Source organism: Onychomys torridus, chromosome 3 (genome assembly GCF_903995425.1).
Source record: "Onychomys torridus chromosome 3, mOncTor1.1, whole genome shotgun sequence".
Classification (NCBI taxonomy): domain Eukaryota; kingdom Metazoa; phylum Chordata; class Mammalia; order Rodentia; family Cricetidae; genus Onychomys; species Onychomys torridus.
The window spans coordinates 29,641,984-29,667,151 of NC_050445.1; the positions used below are offsets into that span (position 1 = coordinate 29,641,984).

At 39.9% G+C, this 25,168-nt stretch overlaps 1 protein-coding gene across 1 annotated transcript; it reads right to left on the bottom strand.

Annotated features, from left to right (window-relative positions):
- Positions 1 to 52: 52 nt before the first annotated feature.
- Wee2 (WEE2 oocyte meiosis inhibiting kinase) lies at positions 53 to 24,127 on the bottom strand. The gene is made up of 11 exons (XM_036181846.1): positions 23,804 to 24,127; positions 17,518 to 17,714; positions 15,231 to 15,282; positions 12,122 to 12,294; positions 10,385 to 10,503; positions 6,069 to 6,215; positions 5,129 to 5,236; positions 4,920 to 5,005; positions 3,909 to 4,079; positions 1,949 to 2,091; positions 53 to 242 (listed from the first exon to the last, which is right to left on the bottom strand). The coding sequence occupies exons 1-11, from the start codon at positions 24,125 to 24,127 to the stop codon at positions 53 to 55; spliced, it is 1,710 nt and encodes a 569-aa protein (XP_036037739.1).
- Positions 24,128 to 25,168: the final 1,041 nt, after the last annotated feature.

Here is a 25,168-nt window from a genome sequence, read left to right on the forward strand (position 1 = left end):
TACATTTTCTGAAGGCTATGTGGCAAAAGGCTGGCTGGTGAGAAGTGAGTGCTTATACGGAGAATTTCCTACAGGTGAATCTTGAGGACTCCACACTCATTCCTCCTACCATGTCTCTTATGCTTCTTGAGTCTTCATGGGTTCCAGAGGTCCCAGGATCACCATGGGCGATGTATCTCTGAGACCCACCATGGTGGATGTATCTTTGAGGGGTCTGGATTTGCTGAGCTTTTATCAGTTCCCTGCAATAAGAGGGGACAGGCATGGGTAAATTCTTCCCTAGTTAGAGGTAGTATTTATAATCACATCTAATTGCTCTTTTTATTTCCGTTTTACAAAGTCAACCCGAACTATATGCAGAATAGAAGAATCAATTCTAATGATTCTTACTATCATTAAAAAGTTTGATATATGCATTGTTCATAAATCACCTTTAACATTAAAATTCTAAGGGAACAACTCTTTAGGCAAAATATAAGAACTGTTAGGGCAACAAACCACAGATCTTATTGAAACACAGTTAATCATTTTTATCTGATATCCATACATATTATATATAATATATATTCAGTCGTTGTTTTCACTCATCAATGACAGGTTGAATCATTACAGGAGAAATCATTCAAAGCATGAACCATTTAATAGGTAATCCTTTACAGAACAAGTTTACCACCAATTAGTCCAGACCAACAGTTCTCAACCATGGGTCATGACCCCTTTGGGGTCAAATGACCCTTTCACAGAAGTCACCTAAGATCATTGGAAAACATTAATATTTAATTAAAATTTGTAACATTAGTTATGAATTGTAATTAGTTATGAAGTAGCAATGAAAATAACTCTATGGTCAGGGGTCACCACCACATGAGGAACTGTATTAAAGGGTCTCAAGCATTAGGAATGTTGAGAACCACTGGTTCAGACAATCTCAAGATACCATCTGCCCTATCTCAATGATCTCTATGATCATTTACATTCAATGATGACAGTCTCTTGTACCTCCAGCTTAGGCTCACAGAATATGTATACACACTTCCGCAGATATTCGCATCTTTCTCAACAACATATATGGGTATTTTGTAGTTTACTACTTGGAACAATGAAACTCAAAAAGAGCAAAAACTATGACGTGGTTTATTGGGAATGGCTGACTACCCACCTAAAGGCTGAGAGTCTCTGCAGCTCAGCCAAAACACGGGCTTTGTGACCATTGGAGTTTTCAAATGAATCCTTCCAAGATAGACTGGTGTGCAGCTAAACAAAGTTGGACTTCTAGGCAAATGTCAAGCAAGGATCATATTTCATTTTCTTCTTTTTATTTTCAATAGTGCACATATGAGCAACAATCAACTAAGAATTCCTTCAAAATTCTACTTAAACATCATGCATGACCTCTTCAAACCACACCCAAACTAATTCCTGTTTGTTTGATGAAGGAATAAATTAATAAATAAATACAAGCTTACATCAACCAGAGATCAGATTGCTTTCTTTGCTCAGAAAAACATAATCCTCTACATATGTAATCAGGATCCAATGTCTGCCTTCTGTCCTTGCAGCTCAGTGCTTTCTAAAGAAGGTTCTCTGTTCACCTAAGATCCTAAAATAGACCGCTACTTGGCTAAGATTATGTTAGGTGACCAGCAAGCAGCCACTTTGATACTTGCTGTCCCTCAGCGTCCAAGGACTCCCTTATCACTGGAGTTTCTTTGTATTCTTTCCTCTTGCTTCCTTTGCATTACCTGAACTTCTCTCAAGCTGCCTAATCACAGAGCTGCAGAGTCTCATGGCATAAAACATAGCACACTGCCAGGCTTCTTGTGGGCAGATCCTAAGTCTGATGATGTAGAATGTGCATAGACTTGAATCTATAGAGACACACCAGTCCAGTCAGACCACTGTGAGTTGTTCAAACAGACCCTTTCTTGACTCCAACAACCAACTATACCTTTCCAGTGTGGCTATCTTGGACTTCTCCAAGTTCAGTTGCTTCTGGAGTTCCTCCGTTTTCTCCATAAAGGGCCGGAGAATTCGACTTCTGGCCAGAGCTGCTGCAGAAGGTCTCTGCTCTGCATCAGGGTGGATCATGTTCTAAAGACAGATTTTGTTAGTAGCAGCATCTCCCCATTCAAGCCAACTTCAGTTCAACATCTACTGCTGAGTGTTGTGAAACTGCCTTTTCCTCAGTGAAAGCTTTGTTCCATTTTGAACAGAAGGATCACCCATGTCTGGTAACATCATTTGTCTGTACTTGTGATGTGGAATTAACTGTCGTGTTTGAAAGCTAGCTGGTTTGCTGATTTACTAGTCTAACATTTTAATTATAAAGGGAAAAACTGAAGCTATGTCCAAGTTATAGGAAAGGCCAAGACCAAAACCCAGTTCACCCAATTCAGTTCCCAGTTCACCCAACTCAGTTCAGAGTACTTTCCACTGCATTGTACTCTATTATCCATTAATAATTCTGAAATACTTGTCTCCATGCAGAGGATATCTGTAGCCTAAGATGACTTGCATCCTGTGGGTATTAGCCTGTGATTACTATATCAGCATCTCTATGTATGTAATTAATGGTGTCACAGGATGACAAATACACTGAACTTGCCCTGTTTGGGATCCACGTTCAGAGCAAGCACCACCATTTACTCTATAACTATACCACAGTTCATTTTATCTGAGATCCAGGATAATGCTAATCTCTTTCTGGGGAATGTTGTGAAAGTGAAGTCAATTAACATAAATTATATAGTATACATAGCACAGGGTTAGCATTTAGGCACCTAGTAAATATGAACTAAATCTAAGATTTATTTACACATGAGATATATGTGTATATATACATATATGAATGAATGAATGATTAGGCTATTGGCAAAGGAGCAAAGGAAAGGTTTTCCTCATTCCAGGACAGAAAAATGGAAGTAGAAGGAGGAATCAGTAACTGCATTTGAAATTTGTAGGTCAAAAATAGAACTCTAATGTTCAAGGAAGTAGGTATTTCTAAAGCAATGTTAGGGACCCTAACCAACCTTGTTTTCTAACCCATGAAATTTTGAGGAGGAGGCAACTCCAAACTTCTTGGTAGTATAAGGTTGTTGAGGTCTGGTTTTGGGTGCTGTTTGTTGTGTTTTATTTTTGTAGCCCTTTGTGTTTCAATCTAATACCCCCTGTGTTATCCTTATGCATACTTATCTATAAAAACAAATATCACAAATTTTTTAATTGAAATTATGCCTTTTCCCCAATACCTCAAATAAGTGGTATTGCCAATTACCAAAAAGTGGCTTATACTTTTAAAGATACTCATGAAGTGATTCTTTTAGAAAATTTTGTCATCATTGTCCATTGACAACAGTGCATACCCTGATGGTGGAGGGGAAAGACGAGGCTGGAATTTAGAATTACCAATTATTAACTAATACAAGAGCCCCCTCTGAGTTTGAGTTTCCTCTGCTGCAGAAAGATTTGCCACCTGCCATTTTTGGGGGGTTACTAGGAACAAATAAAAAGTGTCCACATGAGGGTATTGTAGAAGTTAAGTTTCCATAAGAAGTTTCTATCTGGGGCTGGAGAGATGGCTCAGTGGTTAAGAGCACTGGCTGCTTTTCCAGAGGACCTGAGTTCAACTCCCAGCAACCTTGTGGTGGCTCACAACCATCTGTAATGAGATCTGGTGCCCTCTTCTGACCTACAAGTACACACGCAGACAGAACACTGTGTACAAAATAAATAAATAAATCTTTAAAAACAGTTTCAACGTGCCCTGTCTTATCTGAACTTCCTACTTCCTTCCTCCTTCATGTTCACACATGACCCTAACCAAATTCATATTTACCTAACCCCCACTCTACAACCACACTTGTCATCACACTTAAAATACAGATGTTTCATCTCATAAGAGGTGTCACCTTGAGTAGACCATAAAAGTCATCTGAGAGCTCCTGGACAATGTCTGGAAGGTTCCCCTTGCGGATATGATGCCACATGTCACCATTAATGGGTAATGACTCTGCTCCTGCAGCCATTGCAATTGTTAACCCCAAGGCGAATATGTCTGCTTTGGGAAGGTGTTGATAATTCTACAAAATAGAAGATAGGAAGACCAGTTAGTCTGCCAAGCAGAGTGAGTCTAAAATGTGATTGCCAGAGGTCTGGTTACACATAAACTCTCAATGCCATAGCATAGTTATATTTACTGTAGTTGATGGTTTATACCTAAGAAGCTAAAGGGAACATAAGCAAACCTTAGTAATATTGCTGAGCTCTGAAAGCCCAGGGTAGAATTTCAGCATCATTTTGTTCTGTCAGATTCACTGAGGCTTAATTAGCTGATCACAAGAAAAGACTTTTTCCCCTGAAGGAAGTTATAATCTTGCTAGGTCAGACTCAACAGGAATCCTAGAAGATGGATAACCACTAAGAATCATTTTAGTGATCAGATCTGGTGGGTCATCAAGAAGATAGCAACATGATAAAGACAAGATGACCATAAAGAGAGGGTTTCCCTTCTCTTATGCAACCCACTAGGCTAAGAATTCTAAGAGATACTAGAAATAGTGAGGGACCTTTAGAAGGAACTATGTAAATACTGATTCATTGTTGATGGTGATAACATTCCTATGCTTTGGGGGAATTTCTTTACTGTATTTGATCTCTATTATGAATGGAAAAAAAGACTTTATTAGTTTGAATTACAGATATATACTCTTCATTTGGGGCACAATGAGCCTTTGAGAATCAAACAGTTGGATGAATTATAAAATTCATTGCACATCTAAAGTCTCAGCTACTTGGGAAGCTAAGGACAGAAGGCCACAAGTTTGCGGCAGCCATATTGGACAACATAGCAAGATTCTGTGTCAAAGAATTTTTTTGAATGACAAAAAAATAATTTCCCCTCCCATTTCCCTAACTTATACCTCTTGCAAGATCTCCTTAGCCAGGAATCGAGTATCTCCTTCTTCTACTTTGGGTTTTCTGATTGATGTCACATGGCCCAGGTCACCTTTTAAAAAGGAAAGAGAGGCTGTTTTAAAGAACATAGCTTTCTTGGAGATGGAGTAAATGTAGTCATCAGCTTATTTACAGAGTAATAAGTAATAAGTAATAAGAGTAGAAGCAGACTCACCAATTTTATATATCACATTGGCAGAGAGAAACCAGTCAGCCTCACTTTCAGCCTCTTCTGGGCCTACGGGAGAGTCACTCTGCATTTTATGACAAATGAAGATGTTACCTGAAAAAAACAGAGTAGACATAAGTAACAATTTCTGAGCTCCACCTCACAAAGAGACAAAGAGCCTTTCATGGCCATGACCTTGCAGCTTTTCTCCTCTGGTATGGTTGTGGAGTGACTACTAATCTCTCTCTCTCTCTCTCTCTCTCTCTCTCTCTCTCTCTCTCTCTCTCTCTCTCTGTGTGTGTGTGTGTGTGTGTGTGTGTGTGTATGTGTGTGTCACACTCAGATTCCTGATCTCTGTCTCACTGTGTAGCTCTGGCTAGCCTGCAACTCATTATGTAGGTCAGGCTGGTCTTGGACACACAGAGATCAGCCTACATCTGCCTCCTGAGTGCACATATGTGGCTCTATGTAATCTCTTACATCAGATCAGAACAGCCAGTGATGGATGGATAACACTTGTTTAAGTTGGACTGACTTCATATAGTTCCTATCTTCTGAAGAGCATGGTTATATGCTGTCTCAAAATAAATAAGCACAGTCATTCTGTTCACTCTGATCAGGGCTGACTTAGAGAAAATACAGTACTAGTTACAAACACAATCAGAATGTAATTGACACACTGTCAGTTTTCTATGTGGTAAATTAAACATCTAGTTTTATACTTTTGCTCTATATGAGAAAGTATCTTTTCCCCTTGAGTCCCATGACTCAAGGAGGAAATGGTTAAAGATATTTGACTGACTTTGTTATAGGAAATGAATGGAAGAAAGTAATTCTTCTAGACAATACTATCTTTGAGAGTGAAGGTACATACACAGATGCACATTTTCACTATGGTGTGTAAAAGACAAACTACAGAAGGAATGTAGACAGAAAAAATACTTACTGGGTTTGATGTCCAGATGTACCATGCCAAAGTTGTGGATGTACTTAAGTCCCAAGGAGACCTGGAGGAGGATGTCTTTGAGTTTAGGTTCTTGGAAGTGATTGCCAGATGCAGCATTTTCAGATATTGCAGCCTGCAAGCTCCCACCTGGGCAGGAATTGTAGAGAGCAAGCCGACAGAGAAGAAACAGATGTGAGGCTTACAGGCAGAGAAGGCATAGGAGATGATCATGAGAGACTTGAACAAATTTCAGGTCCATGTCAGCGCAAAGTACACAGTATCAGTCCCAGGATGGTGCCACAGATGTTAGGATTTCAGGACTTTGAAAGAAGAAAATAAGATTCTTAACATGTGGCCAGAGATATAATATGTAACCCCCTGCCTCAGGTATGTGACAACTAACGTTTTAAGAGTTTTACCTAATTATTAGCCATAAGACAATCAAGCCAACTTGGGTAGTTACTGTTGGTGTTTAAATCAATCCCATGTCAAAGTCAAACTAGTATTTATAGAGCATTAGTAATTTCACTGTGACTCTTATTCCATTAATGGTAGATCATAAAGTTAGAAGCTTAATGGTTGTGACTCAAAGAAAATTTAAAAGTTCTTTATATGCCTGAATCGTGTTTTAACCCCAGTATTTGTACATTGGGTGTAGACTATCTTGACTTATCTTTATCATCAACAAAATGTAAGTCCTGAGTTCATATGCCACGCCTGGGCTTGGACACTTACCCTAAGGTGTTAGATATTTTCTGAACACTTTGTTTAATGAATTTGAGTCCTGGCTTCCATTAGCAGGTACAAAGCTATAGTTCAGTGTACAACAGTAGGGTCTAAAATAATAGTGTGTTAAGAACATCTGTACTTAAAAGTATCCCATGTAAACATGAAAGGCCAATTTGTCATGCTAAAATAAGTAATTTAGGAGGAAAATTTCACCCCTTTTCAATACACACAAAGAGATGGCAGAAGGTTATTTCTCTAGGAATCTTAGAAGAAGGATTTGTGTAAGGAAAGCAAATACTTTCAATTTTGTTAAAAATGAATTTATTGTGAAACTGAATTTATAGGTGAGGTTATTCCATGTTAACAAGGAGGAGGGGGCTGCATTCAAAACTACTGGCTGCAGCCAGCCTGGGCATTCCGAATTCACACTCCTCTTCCAAATACTTTTTTTTTTTTTTTCTGAATTAGATGTTTACCCTGGCAACAAAAAAAGCAAGTAAGTCAAGGACCTCTGTCAGAACATGGTCCAAGAATGGAGTCATGTGAGAACTCTGAAGGTAATTGTGAGAAAACTCTAAGAAAACAAGAGTCTTGTGAACTCAGTTTCTTCAAAACACAGACTTGTTCTTGGAATGTGTTTTCGAGCTCATTTCAGGTGTAGCGGACAGGAGGGAGTTGACTTCAGCTGCTGTTATTCATGTGTCTCTGTGGAAAACACATTTTTACCATGTGCAGCTTGTTCTTGTGATTATAAATCAAAAGCACTTTACCCCTTGTTCTTTTTGCCATCTTTAAAAGGTACTTGTTTTCCTCTCTGCCAACAAGGTCTAAAAATATCAAAACAAAGTAAAGAGCAAATAACTTCTAACAATAAGATGTAAAAAGCAGGTTAACAATTCAATGGAATATTTTATTCAGACTTGCATATCCTCACAATATCATTTTATAGTGCTGTCGGTAATATTGGTAAATTTCTACTGACAGAGTTGTTCCTTGTTTAGTGAAAAAATACAACCGTGTATGGCATTCCACAGTGCATGCTGACCCTGACCTGATGTGTCAAAGTATTCTAACAAGTAGGATCAGGAGTTGGCTTTATGGAATTCCAATGACAGATGTCAGATGCACAAATATTGTCACTAGAGAGATAAATAATTGAACCCCAAAAGAGTTGAAATCCTGGGGGCTGTTGAATCTATTGGAGACATTTTAGCTGTCTAGGCTCATCCAGAGGTGACTTTCAAGGCATCTTGACAAGGATCAAGGAGAAGGAGAGCACATCTGATTAGTTCAGGCTTAAGATGGACAACAGGGAAAATTCTATGACAGTGGGTCTCTAATAAAGCCATCTAATATATGTGTGTAAGACTCCAAATCACGTATGGTGTCACCGACATTAAAATCACAACTGTCCATGCCCCAGTCTGACTGCTCTGACAGGTTAGGAGATGAGCAATGAGAGGCAAGGGATGAAAAAAATGAAATGAGGGGGAATGAAAAGTAGAGGGTGGAGCCAAGGAAGGAGGAGACAGAGGTCTTGGAAAGGCTCCACCTGTAAGAATCGCAAATTGCAAAATCAATTACATCACTGAATGAGCACCCTGTGAAGGCAAAGGGTCAGTATGATGAAACAGCTCCCTGCAACCTGTACCCTACCACACCTCTAACCTGAAGGCCACTGCCTGGTTTTTAAAGTTTTATACAGTATCCCTATCTTTTATCTTGCTGATATTATTTCCTACCACAAGGATCACCCATGTTGGGTCTCCTACTGTCCGTTAGGTTAGACCCACTCTCAATTCTTTGCCTTTAGCTTGCCTGATGCTCCAACAACTGGATGCCTTCCCTCTGATTTCCTAAACTCTAGTAATTATTCTGCAAGCTCTAATTCAAGTCCTGCCTCCTCCATGCAATCTGGAGCTGATCAATTTTTTATTATGTACCAGGTATTGAGTCTCTGCTAATATTTTGCATGTGCTGTTGTCAATTCTCAAATTACTTCTGTAATAAATATTACCATCCATTCATGTACTAATTTTGAGTGGCATTCTAGTAATGTAAAGTATACAGGCAGTAAGCATCAGAGTTGGGCTGTAAACCCGTCTTCTCAACTTGAATACCTAGGCCCCTTCCAGGACCCTGTCGTATTTCCCTCTCTGCTTCTTTACCCATGTCTGTACCAGACAGCTTTGCACCAGATTGTCGGTTATGCAGTTCTTCTGACAGAATGAGTGGAGCAAACCATCTTGAAGGACTTACCTATCCATCTCGATCTCAGGTATTACTCTACCCAGAGTTTAGTAGAGTGTCAGCCTTAGGGGAGCAAATGCTGGAATTAAGTAAAAGGTGATTGTGATTGAAGCAACCTCCCCATCTTGCCAGTTTTGAGGTTTTTGGAACTTTTTCATTGACTCTACATCATATTAACATTTTACTGTATTAGTTAATTTTTATTATTTCATACTCTGTGCTAATAGCAAAAAAAAAAAAAAAAAAAATCATGGAAATCAAACCAATGTTCCTTCTAGAAAAGGGGGAGAAGAACAAAGTAGGGAACTTCAGGTTTTAATATGAGGGAGTTGGGAAGAAAGGGTGATTAAGAAAAGCCTTAATCATAAGCATAGAGAAAGGCTGCACATCCCCTAAGACTAAGAACAAAAGGGGGTGATAGTGAGCTTGGAAGGGGGGAAAAACAAGGCCTGCAAAGACCATAGGTTAAGGCTAAAACATCTTTTCTATAAGGAAACAATAAGAGAAATGCCAAGTTGTTGTTTTGCAAATGTGTGTACCATCCCCTGGCCTTTCACAACATTATTTACTCATTTATTTGCCTCCAAGTTTTGTTACCAGTCACTATACTCCAAGGCCAGGCCGAACAACTATACCTGGGGCCTTCAAGTGTGCACTAAGAGTACCTGAAGGCAGACGGAGACACTCAAAGTGGCTGGGGCAAAGAGGATTTTCAAACATCCTGTGGTCAGAAGTATGTGGTGCTGCCCCTAAAATTAGGGCATATTTTACTCAGTTTATGAAAAATACATCTGAAAGCACCAAGTTTGGCCACAGCACTTATTCCATTGCCTGCACTGTGCTGGGAACAGTTAAGCTCCAAGGTTAGAAGCAGCAAAAGATATGAAAGACCTGTAAACTCAGAGATCCATGGAAAAATAGGTGAAATAATGAGTCTTTACTAAACCAACTATAACTAGGAACCTTTAATCCAACATTCCCCCAAATGGTATGGTTTATGGTACCTGGCAGATGGTAACAGAATTATTTAAACTAGTATGGTAACTTTTTTTTCCTCAGTATAAGATAAACTGTGAAGGGATTAATAGCATTTTTATATGAGCTATACTAGCTTTGTGTGAAACACACACATGCACACACACACACACACACACACACACACACACACACACTCCTCTTCAACACTATTCTTATCTCTGCCTCCAAGCACAAGCATCTTCAGTGTGACTCCAGTATGTAAAGGCTTAAACTGTGAGGAGGTAGATTTATTTACAAAGATTTAAAAAGTTAAAGTTAAGAAGTTCCTCCCCCTTCTCTGTATCAATCTACATACTTACCATTACAGTATTCGTTCTGAATGACCACGTGATCGTCTTCTGCCCATGAAGAATAGTAGCGTACCACATGGGGGTGATGGCCAAGCACTGCATGAGCATAAACTTCATGCAAATCCAAACTCCCAAGGGACAAAAAAGGCATTTAGAAAAATTAATTGAGATAATATAGATTAAAAGAGTTCTTAAGGGAATCGTGGGAGGCATTAAAAAATAACAGAATATTTTTCTAAGGCCTGCTGTATGCTTAGCATTTTATCTATTGAGTCTTTTAGATTCTTTGTAAGATACATTGGAAGACGTGATGAGAGCAAGTGACTGGTCCAAAGTGAAACTGGTGTGAGTAGACCTAAGAGCAGAACTTTGGTCAACCTGGTGCCAAAGTTCATGCTTTATCCATTGAGCATGGCATGTATAGAGGTACCTCATGTGCTTACGCTCTCAAGAGCAGATGTGCTTTGGGTCTTAATTTCATTGCATCACAGTGCACATTGCATCGTGTTATGCCTATTATAATAAGGCCATCATAAACTCGATTGTGGACACTCTGATGGAACTATCTCGTCCGTGAGCTGGATAGTCATTAGTGTCATTATCAAACTCAGCCAATCTGATGGGTTATAGGGGAAAGCCTTGGGAGACATATGCATTGTGCAAAAGAAAAGCTAATTCCATCCTTGACTGACATCAATATAAAAACAAAAGCCTGTGATATCTGGCTCAGCATGGTCAGTGTGGATGAAAGCAGCTCACAAAAGCATCACTCAATCTGAAAATATGTTTTTCCTTATATCATAGGAAAGAATGAGCACTTAGTTCTGGGAGTTAAATATAAACATTCCTAATAGTTTTTCTTTGCAAAATATATCAAACTTCACTACCAAATTAATTATTAGCACATGTACTGGGTAGTTTTACTGTCAACTTAATATAAGTTGGAGCCACCTAGGAAGAGGGAATGTATAAATCAGATAGGCCTATAGCCATGTCTGTGAGAGATTGTTTTGCTTGATATTTGATGTGAGGGCCCAACCCACTGTGGGAGGTACCAACTTTAGACAAGTAGAAGAAAGCAGCCTGAGAGCAAGCCAGTAAGCAGTGTGCCTTCATAGTTCCTGCCTCTGCCCTGACTTCTTTCCATGATGGATTTTGATCTAGAAGCATAAAATGGAATTAACCTTTTCCCCCTCCACAAATTGCTTTTAGTTTTGGTGTTTATCACATCTGCAAAAGGTAAAGTAGAAGAGTGTAAAGTAGAGATAAACCACTGATAGTGTTTTCTGTCTGAGAGTATTTCAGATGAACATAGACGGGTACCAGGAGACCCCTCCAAAATCCAATTCATTAGAACGGCAGTAAGACCAGCAGACAGAAAAGCTAAGAAATTAAAGTAACAATGGAATGCATGGGGTAGTGGAGGCAGGCAGATCTCTGAGTTCAAGGCCAGCCTGGTCTACCTAGTGGGTTCTAGGCTAGGCAAAGTTAAATGGTGAGATCCTATAACTACAAACAACAACATGACCTGAAGTTATCATGCTTTATTTCAGGAAATGCCATTGGTGTTCTGGACAATTCAGTAAAGCTATGAATGTAATGACATCCAATGGTGGAGATAAATTTAAAATCAAGCAAATGGAGTGTTTTCATTAATACCGGTGGTGCTCTTTTTAAAACTATTTTGAGAATCAATACAGTATCAAATCCAAGTTTGTTCGTCCAGTACTTTTCTTAGGTACTCACTCATTTGATACTCCTGAGAATGGTTTTGTAGAGCGCTTTATTGCATAAACACATCCATCCAGCCTCTTAATGCACTTGTAGACTGTACCAAATTCCCCAACCCCAATTTTTTCTACCTCCAAGAATTCTTTTTCATAGCGGGAAGCCATGTTAGTTTCTCGTAGAACACTTCTCTAAAATATTTAAAAAAGAGAGAGGGAATAAGTCTTCCCATATACCATGAGCAATAAAACAGAACTATATTACATTTCTTAAATTGCTTTTTAAAATGTGAGTGAGGCAAATGCAATGGGTTCTCTTTATGTTGGTAATTGTGGTAGCAAAGAGTTTTGCCAATGGCTGGCCACGCCTGTGTCCTTTGTAACCTTACATACAAGTCAGTACTGACCCTGGTCACATTGTTTCAAGTGTTCTTTGCTCCATCTGGTCAGACTATTCTGAAGGGAGAAGACCCACAGCTTCTGAAACCCAGAACTGCTGTCCTCAGCTAAAGGACTAACAGGAAACGGTTGAAGCATGTTCAGAGCAAGCGCAAACAGTACCAATGCCTCCTTTTGACTCTCTACCTTTATCAAGGCTTGGGTGCTGAATTTCCACCTCAAGTTGAATAAATTTTCTTGTTTCAATTTGTTTTCATAGAAGTCTTAGTCTGGGAAACAAACTTGTCGAATGGATTAATCCATCACATGTGCTCAGCATTACTTCCCCCTAGTGGCCAGCTGTTAATATCACTCATTTTCCAACTTGCCAATTAACCCAGGGAAATCACTGAACTCCTCAGTTTTCTGTCTGTAAGATGAAGATCATAACAATGATTCCTCAGGGTACATTAATATTATGTGATAATATATATACAATGTTTTGTTACATATGTCATTGCACATATGTTTATATATACATTGCATATGTGTTGATACAATATATATATCAACATATCACAGTTATCTTAGTATTATGTAAACACGTGGAAATTTTACAGTCTAGTATTATGATCAAAATCTCTACTATAGATGAATCTAAATTCAGGATGATTTCTCTCCCCAATGCCCCAATTAGCAAGAATGTTTTTCATCTAACTTTAGCAAATTAAAAAAAAAAATCTTGACTTTGACTTGATAATTTTTGCATCCAATTCCAATCAGTGCTTATCAGCAAGACCTGTAATTTCCTTTGCCCTTAGGTAATCCTAAGCTTTGATTCCTCCATATCTGGATTTGACTCCATCCTCAGCTCTCTTCCCAACTCCTCTAGTAAGAACAATTTTGCAAAATGGTTCTGCAGAACTAAAAGCCTAGTTGTTTCCCAAGAGAAAGTTAAATTCTGACAACAGTCCCAAAGCCCTCCTATCAACGGACACTGAGTACTTTGGCCACCCTATAGCTACAAACAGGCCAGCTCCATGTCCACACTGCTGCCAGCCACTCAACTTCCCAACCCACACTATTACACAGGACCCTTTCCCTGGCTTTCAGAAAATTATAAATTACTTCTTCTTTGCCTAGAATTGCCTTTATACATATTTGTTCTACCATTTTGTTTCCCACAATGATTATTTTTACTACCATTGCAGACCTTAAATATATACATACATTTACACATCACACATAAGTTCACATATAGGTTCATACAGATACAGGTATCTTTTTGCTTTATATTTTTGTGTGCATCCTTTTGATACTTCAAACATGTTAGTTTCTCCTGGCCAGGGACTTATGTATAGATCTATTTTCCCCATTTAATGAATATATTTGGCATCCTATCAGAAGCCAGTTAGTGACTTATAAAACAAACGAGGAATAAAATTCAAAGGAAAAAGCAGTGAGGGCACAGGTGGGAATGCTCACATGTGAAAATTCAAAGCCCATACCCACAGCCGTCTGTGTGGCAGTTACAATCGCCAAGTGCCGACATTTAAAAATACCACCTCCATTGCAGTGTGATATCCAAACCTGCAATCCTAGCACACAGGAGCAGAGACAGGAGGATCATAAATTCCAGGCTAGGGTGAGCTATGAGAAATCCCATGCCAAGGAAGAGAGGGAGACAGGGAAAGAGAGAAAGGGAAAAATGGGGAAACTATTAACTTACTTATGTGAATAAGATTTGCTCAAGAACAGTTTGGTAACTAGATGTGAGAACAACCATGTGGTTTCTACCATTCAAAGGCACTGGAATAACAGCTGTCACTGCAACATCCGACTCTGTGATTAGTGAGTGATGTTGTGTAACCATCATATGCATTTTGGAGTTGTGCATACTGAATACAAGATAAGAGGTATGTTGCCACATTTTGCAAACACCTTAAGAGCACTGACTTTATATTTAACCCAGCCAGTCTCCTGTTATTGGGCACACAGTGCCTTCTGCAGTTTTCAGCCATGACAATCCAGATGTGAGAAACATTTCAGAGGCAAATGTCTATAATATTAATTTGATATGGGGACGATCACAAAAATGAACAAATAAGGATACATTTAATAGCTAAAATTTTACATAGAAATTTCTGTGCCAATATCACTTTTCCCATTTTTGATTTGGGGAATAAAAGTAGCTTAATTTTCTCATTCCATCTCTACTCCAGTATAGAAGGTTTCCCCAAATTAAAAGCAGAAATAGAAACTTTTAAGAATTATCTAATAACTTAGCAATGTACGTATCAGCTACTGCTTGCTAATATAACTGATAATCTAGATATAAATTATGCTGCTAAAGCCATAAAATGTGTGTGTGTGTGTGTGTGTGTGTGTGTGTGTGTGTGTGTGCAAGAGAGAGAGGGAGAGAGAGAGAGAGAGACAGAGACAGACAGACAGACAGACAGAGACAGAGAGATACAGAGAGAGACAGAGAGAGTAAGGGAAAGGGGGATGAAAGAAAGAAGAGGAGAAAGGGAAAGAAAGAAGGAAGAAGGAGTGAAAAGGATGGGGTAGAGAAGAATGGGGTGGAGGGGACTAAAAGTGAGGGGTAAGGAAAAGCAGCATGAGGGGAACTAGGGGGAAGAATGGGGGGGGGAGAGAAAAAACAAGAAGTGTAGGAAGCAGACAGGGAGGCAGAAACAGACAATGAACAGGATGAATAGGTGGTGGCCGCTAGACCAAAAGGCCATGCTCACCTTAGCAGGCAGCCACTGCTCCGATTTGCTTCCCCCTTCTCCAGTTTCCTCACTAAAAGGAAAAGGTTAGTCAAGAGTGAGTAAAGATCATGTCTCACTGACACACTCACTGAAGCTGGTATTGGGGAAAGTTCTGTGGTTGTAAGGAAATTAATTCCTTCCCCTCCTCACTTTAGGTTCACTTTACATTGAGTAGAGATTACCTAGAAAGTTAATACACAAACCTAAGACAGGATAACAGTATTGGGAGAGACCCTGAACCACACCACTTATGTGAGTATCTCAAGAAGGCAAAAGGCTTTCCCCAAAGAGACTATGTAAGCTAAGATTGCAAGAAGGAATGGGAACTGACGGAGGAAAGGGGTGAATGTTTCAGGTAATTAGACTACCACATGCTAAGACAGTGGTTCCCATTCTTCCTAATGCTGTGACCCTTTAATACAGCTCCTCGTGCTGTGTGGACCACCAACCAGAAAATTATTTTCGTTGCTACTTCATAACTGTAATTTGCTATTGTTGTGAATCATAATGTAAATATGCAGGACATCTGATTATGTGACTCCTGCGAAGGGGTCATTCATCCCAAAGGGTTGCGGCCCACGGGTTGAGAATCCCTGTGCTAAGACTTGGAAGCAAGGAAGAGCACTGAACTCAACGTAGGTGCTGTTGTCCCCAAAGGAGCCAACATTAAACCACTGTGTTCCACAGTTAGCAAGTGGAAGAACTTGGCTTTTACTGAGACATTAAACCACTGTGTTTCACAGTTAGCAAGTGGAAGAACTTGGCTTTTACTGACATTAAACCATTCTGTATTCCACAGTTAGCAAATGGAAGAACTTGGATTTTAAACCAAGTCTAACTTCAGGGCATTTTCCCTTCACAACCACACTGTGCTCTCTTTCCAACACTGCCCCTGTCAGAGTCCAGCTTTCAATGCAGTACACAGACATTGAGTAGAGCAGAAATATAATTTTGCTTCAGAGGTCTTCAATTTGCAATAAGAAGTCATTCACAAACATCCTTCTTTGCATGAGCCATTTTCTGGGTCTATAGACAAGATTTCAACAGACACATCAGTTTCTTTTAGAGAAACACAGGGGAGAAATTGCAAGCAAATGACACTATGTTCATGAAATCAACCGATGAACACGTGTGACTTAAACTTAATACTACACCCTGATTCTTAAAGTGACAACACAGTGGACACCAGAGAAGGCTGTCCTCTCAGGAGCATTAAGAGATGCTACTACAGTATCACCACTTTCATCCAAATGATCTCTTTTCCTGCTGCCTTCACTGAGCGGGGAAGGGAGCATTGGGTGTTCTACAAAGCTCTGGCAGTTAGCTGTTTGCTTATGTTGCTGAGTGTGTATGAACACAGATGCTTCCCCATTTTAGAACTGTTTCCATTATATAAAACAAAGTATCAAAGGAAACTGGTAAAGCAATATCCCCAAGTTAGCAAACCAGGAGGGGCAGTGAGATGGCTCAGCAGGTTAAGGGTTAAGGCACTTGCCAGCAAGCTTGATGCCCTGAGTTCAAGCCCTGGATCCACATAGTAGAAGGATAGGACTGATTCCCTAAGATGTCCACGGACTTCCAGTCATGTGCTGGGGCATGTATGTTTCCTCCAACATGCAAGCACGCACCCAGGAACATAATGAAAGAGAGAGAGAGAGAGAGAGAGAGAGAGAGAGAGAGAGAGAGAGAGAGAGAGAGAGAAATGAAACAAAAATAACTAATGCCCCCAAGAAACATGCATAATCCTTATTTAGGTGACTTTTCCATTCTGTGGCATTTGAGGGAATAAAGTACTTTGACTTTTCATTTATTCACACCTTTGGAAGCAGCACTATCTTTTAACCCTCTCCAGTTTTCCATCACTTACAGAGAAGTTCAAACAATTGCCCTGTAATTCTCATCACCAGTATCACCAGGTAACACAGGGCAAATTCAAAGCAGCAATATAGAGTTTGAAATATGAATGCTTCCCCAGCCGCTAGCCTCATATTACCCAAAGGAAGTCCATTGAATTCAGTCCCTAGCACATTCAGCTGTCTGGAACTCAGATCTATTGCTTGCTCTGCCAGACTCTTTTATCCAAAAGCTCCCTGCAGTACACATCAGAATGGAAAGACGCCCAGGTTTCTGTGATCAACACTGACATGGAGGGATGAGGGACCCATGCACACTACTTCAATTTCATTCAAGTAGAATTCTTATTCTTAACCTTATTCTAGCACCAGCCCAAAGGAATTCTCAGAAATGAAGAGAACTGGACACTTACAGATCACCTCTGGTTTTCCTCTTGCCCTCTGACTGAAGGAATAGTTTTCTATAGGACTCTGGAGTGAATGGGTTGATATTAACCAGAGACAAAGAGGTCTTCTCATCCATGAAGGGAGCAGGTGTGTGTCTCAGATGTTTAGTGCTTCGGGCAGATAGCTTCCCTATTGAAGATATCTCTGGCTGAGGCAGTGAATTCTATGTGAGGATGACAAAAGGCAAATCAGAATAGGGCTTTAAAAAGTAAAAAGAAGTTTCCTGTCAGCTAGCTAGTTAGTATTTGAACCAAAGAATGTTATTTCTGGAGGATGGTGTGGCTCAGTGAGAACTAGTCGCATTGCACCTGGTGCTCTTATTTCAAGCATGTGAAATTCTAGTCTCATCTCTTGAATCAACACAGAAATCAGTGTTTTATTTAAGCTCCACCCCTTCCTCTAGGCAGGTCTCCTAATTGTGAAAACAATTTTAAGTCCTACCTTTAGCTTTCGAAGATGAGGATATTTCATTGATGTGGACAAAAACGATTCTATAGATACCCCCATCCTTCTGCTCTCATACAGTAACTCTCTCTCTCTCTCTCTCTCTCTCTCTCTCTCTCTCTCTCTCTCTCTCTCAAATATTCATCCCAGGATTTGTTTGGTACCTACTTAGTGGACTAATGCTGGATTAGATGGGTACTACTGTACTCTGTACTGATGGGTACAGAGATAAATTGTAGCCCTTGAAGAACACACAGTTTGTTAATCAATTCATCAGTGTCTTTGAATTAATAACTTTGTAAGAGACATATTTCATAGACTTTCTAAGTGAAAAATGGAGTTCTTAAATTCTCTTTAAACACACATAAAATGATTAGAACCCCATGAAATGAAGTAAAGAGATTAAAAACAATAATCTACATATTTCTAAATATATCAATAAAACCTGTTCAGTCCTATAAAATGTTACTAGTATGTATATGATTTCAGGGTTGCCCACTTGGTATTCCCTGGGGAACACCACTTCTTCTACTCAGCATCTTTTAGTTGCCTTTGTCTAAGGTAAGGTAAAAGGAACCAGAAGCCATGAATTTGAAGAGAGAAAGCAAGGGGACAGGAGAGGGTGGTATAGGGGGTGTGGGAAGGAAAGGGAAAGGGGAAATAATGTAACTATGTTAAAATTTTAAATTAAAGAAAAATGACTATAAAATGAATAAACAAAGGAATAGGTCTTTATCTATTACAAGAATGGCATCAGGAAGAATGGCAGCATTAACACTGCACATTGCCAAAGCTTGTAAGTAGACATTAAAGAACACAAGAGTCATAAAGGTTTTTAACTAAATGCATCCTAACCACTGGCATTTTACAGACATATAACTTAATGTAAATGACCATGTATGTGTGTGCACTTATGAGTGGCAGACACTGTTTATAGATATTTAAAAACACAAGGTCTCTCTTCCCTTAGATATGTATTCTAGAGAAGTTTAGTGGTAATAGTTCAAGTGTATTAGTTCTAAGAATTAGTAAATTAGTTCTAAGAATTAGTAAATATACCAGGAAATAGAAGATAACCACTCCAAATATCAAGCAGATGATAAAAATACTCCAGACAGTATGTTACACTCATGCTGAGTGGATTGTAATTAAACAATACTAGCTCTAAATATATGAATACATACATATATACATACATATAGTATACATATACTATATCATTTCTTAAGATTTTAGGGCTCTCATCCCTGACACTGCCTGGTGCACCAAGACCGAGATGCTGGATAGCCCAGAGACCTAGGATAGAACCAAACATGACTAGAATAAAAGAAAAAAAAGTCAATGTCATGATGCTATGTTATTCTGCTATGCTCATAGATTGGCGCCTAGCCCAGTTGTCGTGAGAGGTTTCATCCAGCAACTAATGGAAACAGATGTAGAGACCCATAGCCAAACATTAGGCAGAGCTCAGGGAATCCTAGAGAAGAGGGAAGAAGGACTATAGAGCCGGAGGGGTCAAAACCCACAGAATCAATATCTAGACTCATAGGGGCTCACAGAGACTGAACTGACAATCAGGGAGCCTGCATGGGACTGACCTAGGCCCTCTGCATATATGTTACAGTTGTGTAGCTTGGTCCTCTTGTGGGACCCCTAACAGTGGGAGCAGAGGCCATCTCTGACTCTTTTGCTGGCTTTTGGGACCCTACTCCTCATACGGGGTTGCCTTGTCCAGCCTTGATATGATGGGAAGTGCCTAGTCTTATTGCAACTTGATACGCCATGTATAGTTGATACCCATGGGAGGCCTGCCCTTTCCTGAACAGAAACAGAGGAGGAGTGGAGTGGGGAGAAGGGGCAGAGTTGGGGAAGGGACTGGGAGGAGAGGAGTGAGGGGAAACTGGTCAGGATGTAAAAATAATAACAACAACAAAAATCACTAAAAAGATTTCAGGGCTTTGATGTGGCTATAACCAGTTACCAATAAATGGAAGAAGGAAGGGTTGCCAATCCAACTGCACCTAGACTTAACTAGAATTTAATCAGTTTGCCAAATTCAAAGACAAAGGATCCTGAAAGAATGGATGTCATTAGAGCTACATGTAGGGATCTAGAGAACTACCCATGCTGTATTTGGGTGATGGCACACGCCTTTAATCCCAGCACTTGGGAGACAGAGCCAGGAGGATCTCTGTGAGTTCAAGGTCAGCCCGGTCTACAGAGTGAGATCCAGGACAGGCACCAAAACTACACAGAGAAACCCTGTCTCGAAAAACAAAAACAAAAACAAAAAAAAAACCAACAAAAAAAAAAAACTAAATAAGTAAATGATTGACATAAGCAGAAATGAAAGATGTTATGGAACATACATATTAGCATAACCTTTGTAGGTAAAGAAAATAGGCCATTGGCATAGTCAAGGACTTTTTTTTATAAGGGTCTTACATGTATCTTAGAGTTCACAGAGTGAATAATCCTACAACTGTATTCAAAACCCACACTGAAAAATGCCATTTTTTTTTCTGGTGAGTTTATCATGAAAAGGGACTATAGTTTCAAAATACGGAAAACTATAGTACATAATGGTATGTCTCCATTACCAGTGTAATATTGGAAATAACTCAGAATTATACTAGACCAGTCTCCTGAGGCATGTTTGTTTTATAATGCCAAGTAAAATGCATCTTCCACATATTAAATGGAGAGTGTCCAAATCTGCAAAGCTGCACATAATTCTTTTGCCATATATTTTTTCAAGATTTATTTATTTATACATACAGTGTTCTGTCTGCATGTGTCCTTGCAGGCCAGAAGAGGGCGCCAGATCTTATTACAGGTAGTTGTGAGCCACCATGTGGTTGGTGGGATTTGAACTCAGGACCTCTGGAAGAGCAGTCTGTGCTCTTAACCACTGAGCCATCTCTCCATCCCTCTTTTGCCATATTTTAAGGAAAATAAATAAGCCTATGAAATTTTCAGATAAAAACATGGAAAAATTCATACCATGGCAGATGACATTAGAATTTCTAGTCTGGAAATATGAAGGCCAATAGGGTTTGTGATCTCCTCTTGTTATATAGGGAAAGATATTAATATCCATTATGAAAGAAAGCTTTGCCTGGAAGTAGAGCAGATTGAAAAGCAGATAGAAAGGGTGTGTATACTCCAGGCTACAGATGAATGTCTAGGGACGACTCTGTATGGTTGATTAAGGGAGATGTGCAGAATAGCTACTTGACTTCTGAAGAAGGGGAGAAGGCAACTTCCTGAATTTGGAAGTTGCTAATTCAGAGGCAAGCTAAGCCTGAGTCTTGAATCTACGATGTTGCAGCGGAATCACCATCAACTAGTGTTTAATGTAATTAGCTGTAGCAATCTTACTACTGCCTAAAGATGCTTTCCTATTCTCAGTGGTTCTGCTAAGAATCCCTCATGGAGAAGAAAGTTAGTGTCTCATGATTTCTGCTTGCACCTTGTAGGAAAAGCAGAACATGCCTACCCTGCTTTGCTGTGTGTCAGCAGAAGTGTCTTCAGCAAAGCATCACTAGTTGGTAACTTGATCTGTTCTCATCCTGATTCAAATGTATTGTAGAGGAAGTAGTTATTTTCCCTATTGTATTTCCACCTACCTTTTCATGCTCTGTTCTATACCTGTTCTTCCTCTTGGCATGATCCAAGCTCGGTAACACTTCTCTTCTCATAGCAGCACTCAAACCGTGTGACCTGATCCCCACTCACTGCTTCACTGATTTCCTAAATGCCATATATAGCCAAACAGGGATCTCTGGCTTCCGTTGTTTTCCATGCCCCACTTAGCCAATTATGCATTCCACATATCTCTTTTACTCCCCCAAACTCATATATCCTCAGTGTCTCCCATCTTGATTCCAGGCTCTACCTATTCGATCAAGCAAGAAGCCTCGCCATCATCTTTGATCTCTCTTTTCCATACAACACCCCCATCAATTTACTGCTAGTTCCTGAACATCTCTCAACTTAAGTCCTGTTCACCCCAGTCATAATCCTGGCGTTTTTCTGCTCTCAACAGAATCCTTGTGAATAATCCCCTGTGTTAAGACTTTTCTCTGGTCTAGTTCACTTTGTACATGAAGCATGACTTTTAAAAAACACCCCTACTCAAAGCCATTGGATAATTATTCAACACTTTTAGGATAGAATGTTCATCTCTCTTCCACCTACCCATCTCTCTTTCTCTGGTTCTCTCTTATACAGAGACTCCTGACCCACCCAATAACAAATAGTTTTCCTTCTCCCTCTGTTACTCAGTGGATGTCTTGTCCTTTGCTTGGGGGTCTCTTTGCCCCTCTTTACTTGGCTAACTCCAGTTCATTATCTAGGTCTTTCTCAGACAGTACTTCCTTTAGAAAACTGCCCCACTGTTTTGAACTTAAATTTCCAATTTCTGCTCCTCATACTCTGCCATTCTTCACATTATCTGAATGTTTATTACTGTTTCAGTTGATTGTTAATTGGGGGGCACTTGTTACAGAAAGTAAATGGTATCTTCTAGCAGAGAGTCTGCTAACACAGAACACATTGTGGAGGATGTAATGAATGAAAGACATACTCATCATATCTTGTCTGCATATTCCTACACAAATCCCATCCTCCATCATCTGTTGAGACATCAACTATCATTGCTGTTCACTTGCTTCCTTCACCTTTCCTTCTTCCCTAATCATCCCACTCAGAGTCATTCTTCACAGAGAACTCTCAAAATATCACTCTCCCCACGTCCTGATGAATTGTTTGAAAACAGAGATTGTGGGTCCTCAAGAAGAAGAAAACATATAATAATCAGTTGGTCAGTACTGGAACACTGAACCATCTTCCGATGGACACCAGAACCTATTTGATTGTCTACAGTTCAACAGGAAGCCTAGAGTTTCCTGTTAGACACACTCTGGCCCTCAGCAGGCACTACAGAGACCCCTGACAGTGACAGTGCAGGATCACACATATCATAATGAGCTTAAGTACCTCAAGCTGAGCTGCCAGGGAGCAGAGCTAATATTCAGCCTAGGGCATCACATACCATGTCATCAGAATCTACTAGATGTGACCATCCCCAAGCCCTGGCTTTAATAAACAAACAGTGTAATGTAGTGTAAATAAAAGAATATGTGAACTCGAAGCAACCATTGCTTCATTGCTGAAACTTTCAATTCGTAAACAAGTTCTGCTATTCCCAAGTATAACAGAGGTTCCAATACTGCTCTAGGCCCAGAGCAGAGGGGACTCTGTGCTGGAAAGGGCAACAGCAGCAGAGAGGAGTATGTGCAGATGGTGAACATGAACATTTCTGTATTAGAAAATATTGGTAAACAATTACCTAGAAATATAGTCAATTGGCATAATGGGAAGGAAAACAGACTAAATCAAAACATGAAGTTTCTAGTCTTGTCTCTGACAGAGGTTGAGGTAAGACAGTTCATCTCTTTGAAACTGATTTTCTTATGTGCAAAGTACACAGGATGACTGTGGACCTCTACATCTCTTCCAGTTCCAATATTCCTTAATTAAGATCTTTTCAACTAAGATGTTTGTGTAGCCAATACCAATAGTTACTGGTTGAGAGAAACAAAGCAGCTAGACATTTCATTCTGTTTCCTGGTAACTTTACACTCCCCTCCATTTCCACTAAGAAACAGGTAACTGAAGATGTATCTGGTCTGCAAGGCAAGCTCATTGCATAGATGTAAATGACCAAACCCTCCTCTCTGATCAGTAGCTACATAGGTGAACAGATCTCAGAGACCTGGTCCCGCCTCTCCATAGTTTACTCACTTTGGGAGTGGAGGGGTTGTCAGCGACTGGCCCCTTGCTCTTGCCATATGGTATTGGCGTCTCTGGACATTTAGGAAGGGATGAAGCTGGACTCCAAAGAATAGGACCTGGGCTTTCCTTGTTTCTCTTCTGAGGACAAAGTTCATCTCTGGGAGGAGACTTGGGATCCTCCAACTCCTCATCCTTATTTGTCTTAGGCTTCTGGCTCTGGGCCTCCCTGGTGCCGTATGCTGTTATCTGTCCTCCATTCTCAGTATCTTCTTCACAAAAGGAGAAGTTTAATTTCTTATTCAGCCTTTCTTCGTCAACCCTTCTGTCGGCCATCTCAGTGAAGGACCTTACAGTGCAGGCAGGGAGGTCTCTGAGAAGGGAACACTGAATCTACAGATAGAGAGGAGGGGAAAAACCAACAATCCACAACTTTAGCCTGCCCTTCCTTCTACCCACCAACAGCTGAGAGACACACTGCAGATGCTCTCCCTTAAGGCCTCAGCATATCCTCATTTCCATTCTGATTAAAGAAATCTCCAGCAACTCTCCAAGCAATCACATCTAATCCCTGTAAGAACTCTCTTGATATCCCACAGAGTCTCCCAGTGGCCAGTTACTGTGAAATACTAGTAAGATGGTTGGCTTCCTCTAATTTACGGAAAGATGTCCATTAGCCAACTGGGGAGCAAGTTCATTATCAGAAGGGAATTATTTCCTACTTTTTCACATCTGCCATCATAAGGACCAATCTCTACTGCCTTCACACCACACCCATCTCACGACTAACAGCATCAGGCCATTAAGATTTAGCATCGCTTACATATCCTGATGATCCTTGCACAAGCTTAGCATGTCTCATCTGATATTCATATCCTCAGTGGGGTCACCCCTCACACCTTTGCCAGACACACCTTCTTAATTCAAATATCACCCCTCCCCACCAACTGGGAGCAATTAAAGCTATCAGGAGACTGAGCAAATTTTTGAGCTGACAAGGTTTAGAAAGAACAGCAATTCCTGGAAGGGGATGGTAATAATTTTTAAAATACCATTATTTGAGCCAAAGTTTGCCATATTTCATAGAATGCCTTTTAAAAAATATTTTCAATTATTTAATTTCCTTCTCAGAAACCTCATCTTTGGGGAAAAAATAGTCAAATGATCCCACAGTCTTGCAATTACCCCCAAAGGAAATGAAACCAGCATCTCAGAGAGGTTTCCACACCCCCATGTTCACTACAGCAGCTAGGGTGTGGAAACCGCATGTCATCAGTGGATGGATGGGGTTTCTAAACCGACACACAGATATAAAGGAACGCCGTTTGGCTACAAAGGAAAGCAATCCTGCCGTTCTGACAGCATGGGCAAACCTGG